This window comes from Acomys russatus, chromosome 7 (genome assembly GCF_903995435.1).
Source record: "Acomys russatus chromosome 7, mAcoRus1.1, whole genome shotgun sequence".
Taxonomy (NCBI): Eukaryota; Metazoa; Chordata; class Mammalia; order Rodentia; family Muridae; genus Acomys; species Acomys russatus.
Genome location: NC_067143.1, coordinates 37,494,101 through 37,508,772, shown reverse-complemented (window position 1 = coordinate 37,508,772; position 14,672 = coordinate 37,494,101). Strand labels below are relative to the sequence as shown.

The 14,672-nt window shown below is 42.1% G+C and overlaps 1 protein-coding gene across 1 annotated transcript in view; it reads right to left on the bottom strand.

The window, feature by feature from the left end:
- Nucleotides 1-14,672, bottom strand: part of Efl1 (elongation factor like GTPase 1) — a 123,635-nt gene that overhangs the window by 90,369 nt on the left and 18,594 nt on the right. The window contains exons 5-8 of the mRNA XM_051148850.1: nucleotides 11,383-11,516; nucleotides 10,075-10,212; nucleotides 8,432-8,646; nucleotides 649-772 (exon numbers count right to left, since the gene is read on the bottom strand). Coding sequence (XP_051004807.1) covers nucleotides 649-772; nucleotides 8,432-8,646; nucleotides 10,075-10,212; nucleotides 11,383-11,516 — 611 coding nt within the window. The remainder of the gene's footprint in view (nucleotides 1-648; nucleotides 773-8,431; nucleotides 8,647-10,074; nucleotides 10,213-11,382; nucleotides 11,517-14,672) is intronic.

Below are 14,672 nucleotides of genomic sequence, written 5' to 3'. Positions count from 1 at the left end.
AATTTTAAATGAAAAACATTAAACTATATACGTAAGCAATAATGTGAGCTGTGAGAATCTTCGGTTGCAGGAATGCTGTTGCAGAAACATGAGACAAAACGTGTATCGAATACCTGCTTTCTGAAGAGCCATTGGTATTATCAGGAAATTAAGAGCCATTGCGTTGAATGACCAGTTTAAAGAATGTCATCAATGTGCACAAAAGTGACTTTCACAGCTTTACTCACAATATGGAAACCAAATGCAAAGCCTAATCTTAGACAAATACAAAGGCAAAATGTGTGTCTGCAAAGTGCTTGGTTTCAAGTCCCTCAGAAACCAAAGACAGTTGTCTAATCACTTACTGCAACGTCCTTTTAGACCCAGAGCAGCACTGCCTCTCAGGCTGGCCTTAAACTCCTAGGAACTGACCCCGCAAGAAGCTGGAATGAACATGCACAACTGTACTCAGCTTGTTCACTGTGTTTAAAAAACATGGACCTCCGCAGAAATGATGCTTGAACGGAGACTCACGCGCCTTTTCTGATTCTGTGCCACATAAAGTTCTCCATGAACTCATCTGCATAAACTGAGGCTGAGCTGTCGCTTCTACTAAAGCTGGGACAGTAATTCCATGGCCAAAAATCAAACCAACACAGAGCACAATACCTGGTCGGCTTTCATGATCTTCTTAGCCTTCATGTTTATATAATAATCTCCCCACAAGGTTTTCAGAAGAACTTCCTTCTTGATGCCAATTTTTTGACTGTAGATTCTGGCAAAATGCTCAATTCTGAAAGAAAACCAACAGGGCATGTTATAGCAGTAACAGTGACTACAGTTACTGCTGTTTGTCATACACTGTTCAAAATATCTCACACTACTACTAAATTAATACTTTTAACTGTCTTACAAACTTTTTTCATTTTATAGAAAAGGATAATGATATAAAGACATTACACGGGTAGTGAGACTGGGATTCAAATACAGGCCTGTGTCATTGTCCAACAGTCTATATATTGAGAAGAATTAGAATCTAGCCTGCAGCTCGCTTTCCTAATTTTGCATATGTGAAATTAGACAAAAAGTGCAGAGGTTAAGGAAGCAAAGGTGCCAGTTGCCCATCCTAACTCTACTAATTACAGAGGTTACTTTGGGGCATCACTACCAAAAGTGCTGTTTTTCACAAGGGAAATGACCTCTAGAGCTCCAATCTGCCAAAACTAGAGTTGCAGCATCCTGGAATAATTGGAGACAGATACTCAACCCACAAAGAAACCAGCATCTGTTTCCACCCCTGGAGAGGAGTCCATCGGCACCAAGGTGTAGAGCATTCTCTGCTTAAATGGCTTGGAAATCACATTCCTGTAGGAAACAGTACTTCTCACTGTGCCTAGAGCATCTTAGAAGATGAATGCTCAGGAGCAAGACAAAAAGAGTTCTTCTACACAGCTCCTCAGCACAACACTGTGAGCTTGAGCTAACGCAGGAAGGAAAGGCCTCCGATCACAGTGATAAGAAAGGTAAAACTGACATGGTCATGTGGCAGGATGGTCTGGCGCTATGTATTTAATTGTTAATTGCTTGTCCCCTTGAGATCTTTACTGCTCTACAAGCAATTGCTCATGAACACCAAGTAATGCTGTGTAACTTTGCCTCCCAAATTATCCCTGATTGGCCAATAAAAATGCCTATACCTAGGCTGGGCAAAAGAGAGATGGGCAGAGCTAAGGTCCACAGGCTTGGGAGAGCAGAAGGATCTCAGGAGACAGAGACAGAGGAGAAAAGGAGGAAGAAGAAAGAAGAGGCCGCCATGGGTTAACGTAAAGAAGAAGCACATAGCCGGGAGGAGCTTGCTCTGAGGATTAGCATGATGGAGAGAACCAGCCCAAATAGAAAGCAAGTTCAAGTATTTATGGGAATTTTGGATGGAAAGCAGCCCAGATAGGAATAATTAAAGCAAGAGGCATGGGACATGGGGCTGGGAGATAACAAGGTAGCTTAGGGGGCTTATATCTACCCAGCCCCAATATTTTAGAGTTATTAAAAATCTAACAAGTGTCTGTGTCTTTTATTTTTACAATAGAGGGTTATATAATAACTGCTACATTAACAGTCATTTGAATCAATATTAATTAATAATAATTCAACATGGTCATCAATGTAGCAAAATTCAAAAAGGCTAACAAAATTGGTGAATAAGCTGATGACCAAGAAAGGCAAGATTGCAGGCAAAGCTGGCATAGAGAGTCAATGCTTCCTTACATGGCAGCCACCTCAGCAAAGACAGACAGGCAGCAAATAAATCTAGCTGGAACAATGACAACATGAAATGCTGACGAGGGTATAGAACAATAGTAACTCCATTCATTTCTGGTGGGAATGCAAAATAGTACTGCCACTTTGGAAGACAGTATGCTGGTTTCTTAAATGTCTAAACACGCTCACATGATGCAGCAATGGTATTTAAGTATTCACATAAACTGAAAGCATATGTCCACGAAAAAATATGCACATGGATGTTTATAGCAGTTCAATTCACAATTTCCAAAATTTGAAGCAAGCAAGCAAATTTTCCCTTAAGCAAGTCAACAGACAAACTGTGGTACAGCCAGAGGAGGGGAAATGACTCGACACTAAGCAGAAATGAGTTTTTACACCACGAACACAGAGGCAAGGTACATGATTATTGCTAACTGAAAGAGGCCAAGCTGCGAGAGGGACACGCTGCTGACTTTACTGTGTGGCAAATTAGGAACGTCTAAACTATGTGGGAGTTAAAATACCAGTGGCTGCCAGTGGTTTGAGGGAGGCAGGAATGAACAGACTGGGCTAGTGTGTAAACTTCATTTTCTGTTGGAAACAATAGTTGTTCATTTAGCGGTTGTTTTCTTGTGTTGTGTGCGTGTGTGTGTAAGTGTGTTTTAATTTTCAAAAAGGCTAACTTCTCTGAAATCCATACTACTATTAATTTCTGAAGAAGTCAAACTATGCTGTATGACGATGCTGGGAACCAGGAAAAGTGAACTCCACTGTTGCCAAACTATGTCAGTGCATTTGCCAGTCAACAACAAATGAAGTATCAGTGAAGGACAAAGACCATCACAGGTGTTTGTAAAATTTGCACTTTCAATTTTGTTGTGAACCCAAATCTGCAGTTTTGGTTTTTGTTGTTTTGTTTGTTCATTTTTTAAATATTTTTTTTTAAAAGAAAGAGAAGGAGGAATCGGAAGAGGAGCAGGACGAGGATGAAGAGGCAGAGGAGACCGGCCATTTTCCTCACTGAAGAAGGAATCCAAGGTTAGCACACTACAGTCAGTTCTTTACATGTCACTAGGGACCCCAGGGGTTGGTGTGAACTGAATTAAGTGATATCACTAAGACACTGCAGGAGTTCAAGTCAACAGCTACAGGAGGAATAAGAAATGCTAAGGTCATCAGGCAGTGGCTCAAAAATAATGCAGAGTACAGACTGCTGAAAACAAGTACCAACCAACCCTTCTCACTGAGGATGAAGGCAGAGAAAAATACCCAGAGATCAAAATCCAAATCAGCTAGAGCTGCTGGTGGCTGAGGCTGACTGCTGAGGCTGGCCTCAGGAGGCACTTTCTCCGCGATCTGCTATAGTTCAAACTTCATTTTCAACTGGGTCAAAGAGTTACTTATTTAGAACATATATTTTCCCCAAAATTTTAGTTTCTATAAAATCTGTATTATTAATTATTATGTTTTTGGCTTTTTGAAATAGAAAACTCTTCTTCTCTCTACAAGTTCTTATCTCACTCCAAAGTCCTAGAAACTTCTGCTACTTTCCCTTAGAAAACTGCTGACTGAGCACTGCTGTCCCTCCCTGAAGGAATGGTATTCCCTGGAAAATCAGGCTGGAGAATGTGCTCAGCAAGCCAGGCCTTTGCGGCTTACAGGCTTCCAAGGGTGGAACTTTGGGGCTGCCTATGAGTCCTGGATTGGGTCTGCAAGTCTCAATCGAGGTCAGCCTGCTTGGCAATCTGCATCAATAACTGAACATCTACAGAGACAGGGTCTCCGAATGTGTCTAACTAAAGCTTTGTCTCACAACCAGGCCACAGAGAGAAGACCTGGCTCCTTTCACCTATCAGCGCAGTAAGCAGGAAGGCGAAAGCAGGGCTTCCCAGTGGGGGTGAGCCCTGCACCTGGTGGAACAGACAGGAGAGTCCCTAGGCACCTCCTTTTTCTGGGCACATTTGATTGATATATCCTGGTCAAACCATAAGTATTTGGACTGTTTCTTGTGTTTTTAACATCCGTATCATTCATGTGGCAAACTTCTGGGTGCTTTTTTCCTTCTTTCAGTGAAGAATTTCATGTATATGTCACAGCTGTTTAGATGAGGAGGATTTCCAGTGTCCTAAAGTGAACATGAGAATTTGAACTTCTCCATTTGCATGACTTGATAGAGTTTTATGGGTCAAGAGAGTGGTGAACCATCTTCATAGGTCACCTCAGGCTGCATATGGGAAGAGATACAGTATAGTTTTTTATTTCTTGTTTCTAGGATTTTAAAGTATGTTAATTTGCATAACCCAAATCAAGTCATATTTTCTTTTATATTTTATAATAATGTCAGATAAATGCCCCACTTTAAATTCTGAAAGTGGTAAAGATTTCCACTAATTCTCTTTATCAGAACTACAAGTTATAAGGTATTTGCTTGCTGCTCAGGCCACCATCTTGAAATCCTTCTGCAGTTCCTGACACACACAGGTAATCTCAAGTCTTCAACGCTTCCCTTGTTCAGGCTTTACTCCACAGTAAACACAGAATTTGCTTATTAACATTGATCCAGTCCCCACTATTACTCACTGCTTTTATTCCTTCTTTGTTAATATGAATAGAATAGTTACACTCTAAAAATATTGATAGTTTCTAACACAATTTCTCCACTCTTGAACTCTAATTCCCTCTAGAGAATAATTTCAAATTAGGTGCCGCAAACACTTTCTGAACAAATTCCAAAATTCTGTAAATCTCTCGTCTGCCTCACCAACTGCCAACTCCACTGTGGGACATGTTTGAGCCATATCCTTTGCCCTTCACAACCCCCCCAGCGGATGAACACTAATCACAGGCGTCTTGGATGAGCTAACCTACTAAGAAGTCCTTTTCCTTCTCTCTCCCCCTCTGTCTCTACTCTATAGGTGTGGCCTCCATTCTGTAAGCCTATATCTCTATTCTATAGGTGTGGCTTCCATTCTGTAAGCCTAAATCTCTACTCTATAGGTGGTGGCCTCCATTCTGTAAACCTAAAATAGGAATGTAAGATTTCCAAGAATTCTCACCCAGAGAGGTCTCTTGAGTTACAACTGATCAAAAGGTCACACTTAGGAAGCCAATCTAAGTCCAGCCTCTAGCCAGACTTACTAGTACTACATGCACAGCGCAGGACCCTTGCCTAACACTCCTAAGGAGCTCATTTCTACCTTTTGTGACTCTTGTAGCTGTCAACTTTCCCTGTCCACTGACACCACAGAAAGGAAGCAGAAGGATGAAAACTGCATTTTCATTTCCAGGAGCATTTTCTCCTGAGCTAAACTTTGTTGAGAACAGGCATGAGTTCACCCATTTAAATATCTGACTTGCCTAGCACAGAGAACAGCGACAGGTAAGACCTAAAATGGAGAAATCTGAAAGGGATGCCATTTTCTATTCCTTTCAGACTTCTACTTCTTCTCCACACACACAGCAGACTTCCTCCAGTTTGTAAGACTTAGACTCAAACTAGGATAAAACATGAAATTTTGAAGATCATTATGATGGACAAGCCCTCCACCTTGTGGTCCACCAGCAGAATGTTCACTAACTAATATAGCAGTACTGAGCTTGTCATGTAACTGAATGTGCCATTTCACTTTTCCTTTTTTGAGACAGGGTCAGGCTACCGCTTAGGCTTATCTGGAACTCACTACGCAGTTAGCTCATACTCCACTCAAACTCATGGTCCTTCTGCCTCAGCCTGTTGAAGTGCTGGGTTATAGGTACGAGCCACTATGCCTCCCTATGGTACTTTTTAATTAGGAAAAAGTTGGAAATCATTTTGGAGCCAATCTTTTTATTTTCCAGAAAGTGACACCAACACTGACCACTGACATTCTCTCTGTATGCCCATGTCTACATTTATTTAGGTTTGCCATAAACTTTTGGCACAAGTGGACTAAGGTGCCTATAATCCATAGTTTATTAGAAATGGCCCCTGCCATGCTGGCTCAGGCCTGCAATCCCAGCACTCAGAGAGGCAGAGGCAGGCAGGTCTCTGAGTTCAAGACCAGCCTGGTCTACAAAATGAGTCCAGGACAGCCACGGTTACACAGAGAAACCCTGTGTCAAAAACAAAACAAAAAACAAAAACAAACAAATAAACAAAAGAAATAGCCCCTGCATGCACACAGTCAGGGTTAGATCTCACTATAGATGGTCATTTGCCACCATGTTGGTGCTAGGAATTGAACTCAGGACCTCTGGAAGAGCGGCCAGCGCTCTTAACCTCTGAGCCATCTCCAGCCCCTGGTAAGGTTGATTTTAATGTTACAGTAACTCTGCCCCTTAACAGCTGAGTAAGGCTGAGCAATCCTCAATGATTTTGAGCCATAGATTATAAACGGTTGTGAGAATTTAATTAAAAAAACTCAAACTGACTAAAAATCTAGCATATGTAGATACTCGAAAAAGCTTTCCCCCCCTCATATTAGCCTCCATTAGCATTGGAGTAAAAGGAGATGAACAAAACCTTTAAAACACACAAGAAACTCCTAAGCAAGGAACTAAGCTAAGGTTGGGTGGGATAGCAGTCCAAGTGGCTCTGGCAAAGTTACAACAGAAACTCAAGGGAGGGACAGGCTTTGCAACAATGGCACTAGAATAAAAAGTAGTCAGCTTCAACCCAAGGCGCACACTTTACACAACTATTAACTCAAAATGAATCAGACTTAAATGTAGAAAGGAAAGCAACAAGAGACATGAAAGGAGAGCAGAGGCTGGCTGGAAAGGGGGGACTAGAGAGGGTGAATCTGATCAAAGTTACTATGTACATGTATGAACGTGTCCTTATGAAACCCATTGTGTGCAATTCATAAATGTGAATAAAAACATTTTAAAAATGAAGGAAAGTCTTTAGGGTCTTGAGGTAGACAAAGAATTATTACATATTATTCAAAATGTAAAACTCAGAAAAAGTGGTAAGCTGATTGACCTAAATTACAACCTTTGTTCTGTAAAGACACAGCCACATGACACAAAGCCTGAGCACAGACCAGGAAAGAATATCTGCAAAGCACACAAAGGACAAAGGCCCAACATCTACAATTTACAAAGAACGGTCAGAACTCAGCTGCAGAAACAGAACGTACAAAATGGGCAGGAGGAGATCTAGGAGGACACAGAGCTGCTGCATCAGCAGGGGAGCCGACCACACTGGAGCTCAGACAGATGTATTCAACCCAGGTACCACACACACCCAGAGACCCGGCATGACCACAGTGATGGCAGCAGACCATTACGTCTGTGAGAGGAAGCAGACCACATGGGCACTGCTGCGGAAACATAAAGAGCTGTGTGCTAATTTCTTTACAAATTGAGTTCACTGGCTGGAGGTCGCTCAGTTGGTACAGTGCTTGGCTGCATACACATCTACTTATGATGGCCCCTACCTGGAAAAATCCAAATGCTCTTTAATGGGTAACTGTGGTAAATCTATACCATAAAATAATATCGGGAGAGGGGAGGGAAAGGGCAAGTAACACAGGCTGAGTACCCCAATCCAAAAATCTAAAACTTTTTAAGTACTAACACAACCCCATAGGTAGAAAATTTCCCCAACACGTTTTATGTTCAGCCTCAGTCAAAACACGGGTGCACTAAAAACGCTGGAAAACGTTCCCTTCAGATTGTGTGCACGTGATATAAGTGAATACTAGATTGAGGCTTCAGTCCTGTCCCCAAGATACTTCGTGTACATGTTTTAAAAACAAGAATCTGAACTATGAAGCACTTGGGGATGTAAGCACTTCAGATAAGGACAACTCCAGTATGTACAACAACTCACAGTAGTATCTAGACAATTATGCTGAATAAAAAGTAAGCTTGGCTCTACTTCTATAGTCTACTGTTTTGATTTAATTTCGCTACATTATATAGCAAATTACAGAAATGATGCACAGTAATGGTTCAGTGCTTGGGGAAAGGTGACCACACAGGGTACCACGTGGAAGCCTCACGATGAGGAATGCTCTCCGGCTTGACCGGGTCCATGTTACTGTCCTGAAGGTGACACTGCGTTACCTTTTCTCATGATGTGCTCATGAGGCGTGGCAGGACACTCAACAAAGGTACAAGATAACTTCTTACAACAATTACACCAAGACAGTTAGAACAGCAATAGTCTATAACCACAAAGGGGCAGCGGTGCAGAACGGCTTACCCAAAGCCCCAGCCGTCTATTGCACTGGCAAACAGCACATTGCCCTGCTCTGGGGAGAAGTACAGCTGAGAGTCGTCCACGTCCTCCAAGCCAGCGCTCCAGTCGTACACCTGATCTCCTTGCTCAGAGTGTGGCTTCCCCTGAGACTCTGTCTCTCTCTCTGCTCTTTCTTCTAGGACTTTAGAAGTAAAAAGAGTTCCTGTAAGTGCGTTAATCTAGGAGAGATGGCGAAATGGCAAAGTGTCATTCATATGCTTAGGACCCACGTGGGAGGGAACACACTGTCTCACTTTTACTAAGGCTAGAAACCTTTGTCTGGGTTTGAGTTCACTGGAGGTGACATTATAATCAATGAGTAATGTATTAACCTATTCGTTCGAGTTGCAACAAACCTAAGGCTCATAATAAGGTTTCTGAAAGGCTGTTTGTAAGGATTATTTTAATCCTGAGGAGTTTCACTAAAAACTCCTCCTACCCAAACCCCTACCTTTAAACAGTCCTTCTCCTAGTTCCCTTATCAACCTCTTCCCAAGGTCGAATCTTCAAATAAGAAACCTTATTTCCTATCACAGAGAGAAAAATGAAGCCTGCCACTCAGAGTTCCTACACGTTCCCCATATTTCAGCGTATGGCCTGCGGACGCCTACAAATACTGCTGGCTCTTCGCATGCCACTCACTGCGGTGAGCACGTTTCCCCAGTGCTTCTGCGAGGTAGGAGATGTCTGCTGCTCGTCCTACTTCTGCAGGGAGCTGCACTGGGCAACCATTCTCTCTCAGTGTCCTACATCTGTCTCTCCTCCATTTAGCAAAGAAACGTATCCATGCTGATCTTGAAGAAGTTCACGTTCCTCTGTATGACATAAGCCTCACTAAAGTGCAAGGCTTGAATTTTTTCCCCCTGCCAGGTGCCATTTCTTGTCACTTCCTATCATGCCCTCTCAATTCTTCAGCTATGACAAGCAATCTCCCTGAGGGAAGCTCTGCCCATACTTTCTTTAGGCCTCGTGACTTTGCACACTTGGTCTATCGCCTGTGAATGTTCTTCCTCTAGCTCTCACCTTGGCAAACACTCACGGTTCCTTCATCGCACAGTCTCACTGTGAGACTGTCTTTTCCTTTCTGGCTCAGACTGGCTTGAGCGGCTCTTTTGGGCTCTGAAATCTCCTCATTGCTCTTCAAATGTCTCAGCTATTTTCTCACTCACTGCACTGGGAGCTCTTTGAAATCTTATGCTTATCGCCCTCACGTATGATGCGCATTTGGCACTCTGTAAGTCTACACAAATATCTGCTAAACAAACAAATCAAGGCCTAAACTAATCTTCATTTCAAAACAAGTTAAAAACAAAAACAAAAAACAGCATACAGCCTCTTACTATCACTTCCGATCAGAACCAAACTACAGAATTTTAAACACAAGAGCCTATAGTCCAAGCCTGACACTGATGAGCTCTGGGAAACAGAGCAAACCCAAAGCACATCAGTTCTGTCCCCTCTGAGCAGTACAGTGACTCCAACAGATGGGAACCTTAAGCGATAAATGATAAACTTTCAAATACATGTATTTCCTGTAATACCACCTCATAGTCAACACTTTTTTACAACTTTTCAGCCCATTTTTAAAGTACTGAAGGATACAATACCTGTTCTAAAATATTCTTGAGGTGAGCATAGGCCTCTTGTGGGGTGAATTTTAGTTCCACTATCAGGCGATCTATCTTATTAATCACTAAAACAGGGCGGATGTTTTCAAGCCAGGCTTGTCGCAGAACTGCTTGTGTCTGATAAAAAAACAAGAAAAGAAAGAAAGAAAAGAAAAAGAAGAACAAGAAAAAGAAACCTCTCATGATCTGCAAAGATACTAAGGCACATAAGAAACCTCAATTAATAAACAACACATTCTCAGGCTGCATTATAACCCAGACTAAACTATACACAACACACACACACATACACACACACACACACACAAAAACAAAAAGACCCACATATGTGCACACAAATATTTACCACAAATACAATATTTACCAAAAAACAAATACTTACCACTCTAGCACGGCGGTCAGAAAAGCCCCCAATCACCTCCCTGGTCATAAGGTCTTTCATGTGACACTATTCTGCTTTCCTAAAATCAGGTGACTTTACTTCACCTATGCTGTCAGATACCCTGGAGATACCCCAGACACTGCACAGGGTAAGGCTAAGGCACCTCTGGCCTTGGAGGAACATACGAAAGGGCTACAGAATAATCAGAGCATTATCTTCCTGCAATATTAAATTTCTTCCACTTAAATACATTAAACCTTTCAGTATTTTTTTTTTAAGTATTAAAAGAAAACATATACACTAAGGAGAAATCAAAACTCACTTCGGATTGAGGGTGTTTGTTTGTTTGTTTGTTTGTTTTTAAAGATGAGGTGCAAGCTTTTTAAAAAATGTTAAAAGGAATAAACTAGCCTTCCTGAGTTTTGTTGTCACAAAAGCTACACGTTGACTCTGGCCTTAATGGCAAATTCTTCCAACTTGGCTGAGAACAGAAACCCTGGATTAAGGATGCATGAGAGCAATAGAGGCGTTCCTTATGCTGGAAGGATGCAAGTGCGCCCTGAGATGCCAGTAGAAGAGGCTGCTGAGGGGGAACCTCACTGTGCTCTCAGCAGCCTTGCAGGACTTTCAAACCTTTCCCGTGGAGCAGAGCCTTCAGATCCCTCTCAGACTCAACGCTCTCCTGCTTTTGCTAAGTCTCTCTTCTAAGAGGACACCATGTCTATCAAAGTGTGGCCACCATCTCTAAGACCCCGGTGATAAGCTTCCTCGCAGACTGGGTCACTGCCAGACGTGAACTATGACACCCACTGTTGGTCAGGAGCGCACAGCAATCAACATGTCTCCTCTCTCCACACCCTCTTCAGCCAGTCAAACATAAGGCCATTTCGGCTCACAGCTCTCACCTGTGGACAGACCCCCTCCACAGCATCCACCACGATGATGCATCCATCACAAATGCGAACCGCTGTCGATACTTCTGAGGAGAAGTCCACATGTCCAGGAGAGTCTATCAGATTAATCAGGTACTCCTCATTACCTAAAATAAAATTTTAAGACACATTTTCAGCTGGGTAGGCGAGCAATCCCTTCCCTGGGGACTTGAGAAGAAAGAGGCTTCCAAGACAAGACTGAGCAAAGCTCCAGGAGCCACAGGTACAATCAGCAGCTGGCATGCCAACTTTCCCACGAAATATGTGGAATCCGTCAGCATCTACTTCATGACTGTGGTAAGAGCTTAGTGTATGCCTGGTACTGTGGGAAAACCTTTTAATCCACTAAATACACACTGGGTTACTAAACTATCCCTATGAGACAAGTATCTCTAGTCTCGTTTTATACAGTAGTTAGTTGAAATGGAAAGAAACCAACGCCTAAGGCCGTGGTTCTCAACCTGTAGGCCAAGACTCCTTTGGGGTCTGGATGACACTTTCACAGGGGTCACATATCTCATTTCCTGCATATCAGATACTTACATTGTGATTCATAACAGTAGCAAAATTACAGTTATGAAGTACCAACAAAAATAATTTTATGGTTAGGAGTCAGCACAAACTGTATTAAGGAGTTGCAGCATTAGGAAGGTTGAGAAGCACTGGTCTATGGGCTCCGGAGTAAAAGTTGTTTAAAGGGGTCCTCAAATGCCCATTTCAGAGACCTAAAGCAGTTATCAAATTCATACTCCTATAATTTCTCAAGAAAATATATAAATGTATGAATTTGTAAAACCAACAAAGTCAAGTCTAAACTACACAAAAAGTGAGGAAGTTATTATATTACAGGGCAGGTAGAGTAGGCTGTGCTCTCACACTACCTCCTTGGATATTCCCAACAAAAGCGTGGGTGGCAACTCATCTTTGAACTTGCCACCAAAATTCACACATCCCATCAAATCCCCAGGCACACCGGGGGCAACTGGTCATCAATAGGTACAGATTTAACACTGACACAATTCAGTAAACCATCTGAATAATCATACTACACAATACCGTACTTAACCCCCATTACTGCCAAACATAATTTCAAAGTCAAATTAATTACATGAATGCTCAAGACATAAATATATTTGTTCAGTTTGTATTCATTAATTGCAACATGTTAAAGAATTACTACAGGGCTAGATGGTACAATGTACTGACCATGTAAAGACATTTCTGGAATATAATTCTAACCTTGATTTGTCCTAGGTGTAACGGCAAAAATAAAAGTGCCACAGCAGTAACATAGCCAGAGCGAATGCTTGTGGCTCTCCTATTTGCGCCTGCCACTGTTCTAAGTCTACAGTGTCTCTTACAGCCCTCCACAGCAGTAGCCAATGTTAGCCACTTTTTCACAGAGCTTCATACTAGGACACATAAAAACACTGACTCCAAGGACATCCACCTAGAATCGCACTCTGAGCTGCTGGAAACAAATACAATTCAAAATGGCAGAGGCAGGCAGGTGGCACTGCATGTGGCAGTGACTTGGGAGGCTGAGGCGAGAGAATCTCAAGTTCAAGGTCTTTAGGGCTAAACTCTATCTAAATGAATAAATAAAAGCTGAGCGTTGTAAAATCCACTCACTTTCGGAGACCACACCTTAGCCACTACTCTCAGGCAGCACGCTGCCCTCCACATGCTAACACTCCCGTGGCCGTGAGCTGCTGGGTTACTAGGACCTGGCTTCCTACTCTTTCCAGTCACCTTCCCAATCCTTCATTCAGCATCCATTTTCACCAAAGCTCACACCTCCAGTATACGGGTACATAAATGGGATGTGCAGATCAAATATTCACAGACAAGAACTCATAAGCAAGTTTATTTTAAAACAATTCTTCAGTATACTTGTACATTTGCTATTTATTAGCAATTAAAACAAATGTGCATACTAATGAGATCGATATACTGATTTATTTTTACATCAGGAATTAAATCTTGGGTGAAAACTTGGTAATAGAGAACATGTAGCATCCTCTGTGTTTTTTTCAGAACTGATCAATATTTTGATTTCATAATTGTCAATGCTGAAAACATCACTTCACATAAATGACTGCTACAAAATGTCAGAAATATGCTTAAAGCACTTCAGAAATAGTTGGGAGTTCTGTCTAAATCCCAAGCCAAAACTTACTGAAAGGTTTCTGAGGAAACCAAAGTCATATCTTAATCAGCAATATTTAAAACTAAAAATTCTAACACAATATGATCCATAGACTGATTTAATACTTCGCTGAGGAAGGATATTCTTTGTTTTCCATAATTAATCTGCTGTTTCCATACGTGCAGACAACTTCACGTGTAAAGTGGCATCCATGAGAGAGATCCGTCTCTAATCCGAGCAGAGGCATTTTCAGGCAGCATGTGACATGACAGCATGCACAGTGAAAGTGTACACTGTATGCTCAGAGAGAGAGCTGCAGTGACATCATGCCATGTGAGTCACGTGAGGACAATACAGATGAGTGCTGCCACAAACTCCTTGGATTCCTTATTTTTTGGCTTTGAATTAATTCTTCGTTATTGCATATTCAAGAGCCTTAGTGCTATTACCAACTTTTCCACCACTTCCATATTTAGTTGCATCATCTTATTGGGGACATAAGCTAGAAGTGAAGAAGCTAGGCCCCAAAACAATCCCAAAGTAAACTGGGATTTGGGGCAGAGGGCAGACCAAAAAAACTGCTCTTAGTCAGCAACAGATTGCTTTTCTTACCTCATGGCCTTTGCGGGCAAATTTTCAAATAGCTTTCACCTTTTCAGAGCTCTGCTCTGAACCCACAAGGCTCCCCATATCCAAGGGATCACTATTTAGCAGGACCCTGGACTTCTGGCCCACTGTGTCTTAATGAAGTCCTTTACTGCCAGCTCTCTTAGATTAGGCACCATGGTCTCAACCAAATAAGCCAAAGAAAACTGCGCAAGTGTAACATGGCCCGGGATCCCAGCACACAAAGCAAACACCGGGAGACCCGGGACCACTCAGCACTCTCTGAGCCCAATGGCTCTCAACCTTCTAACACTGTAACCCTTTAATATAGTTCCTCATGTTGTGGTGAACCTCAACCATAAATTACTTTGTTGTTACTTCAGAATTGTAATTGTGTTACTGTTATGAATCATAATGTATGTATCTATTATGCAGGGTGTCTGATATGCAACCACAGGTTGAGAACCCGTCCTAGCCTAACCTTTCACTGCATCAGCATCCTACAGCC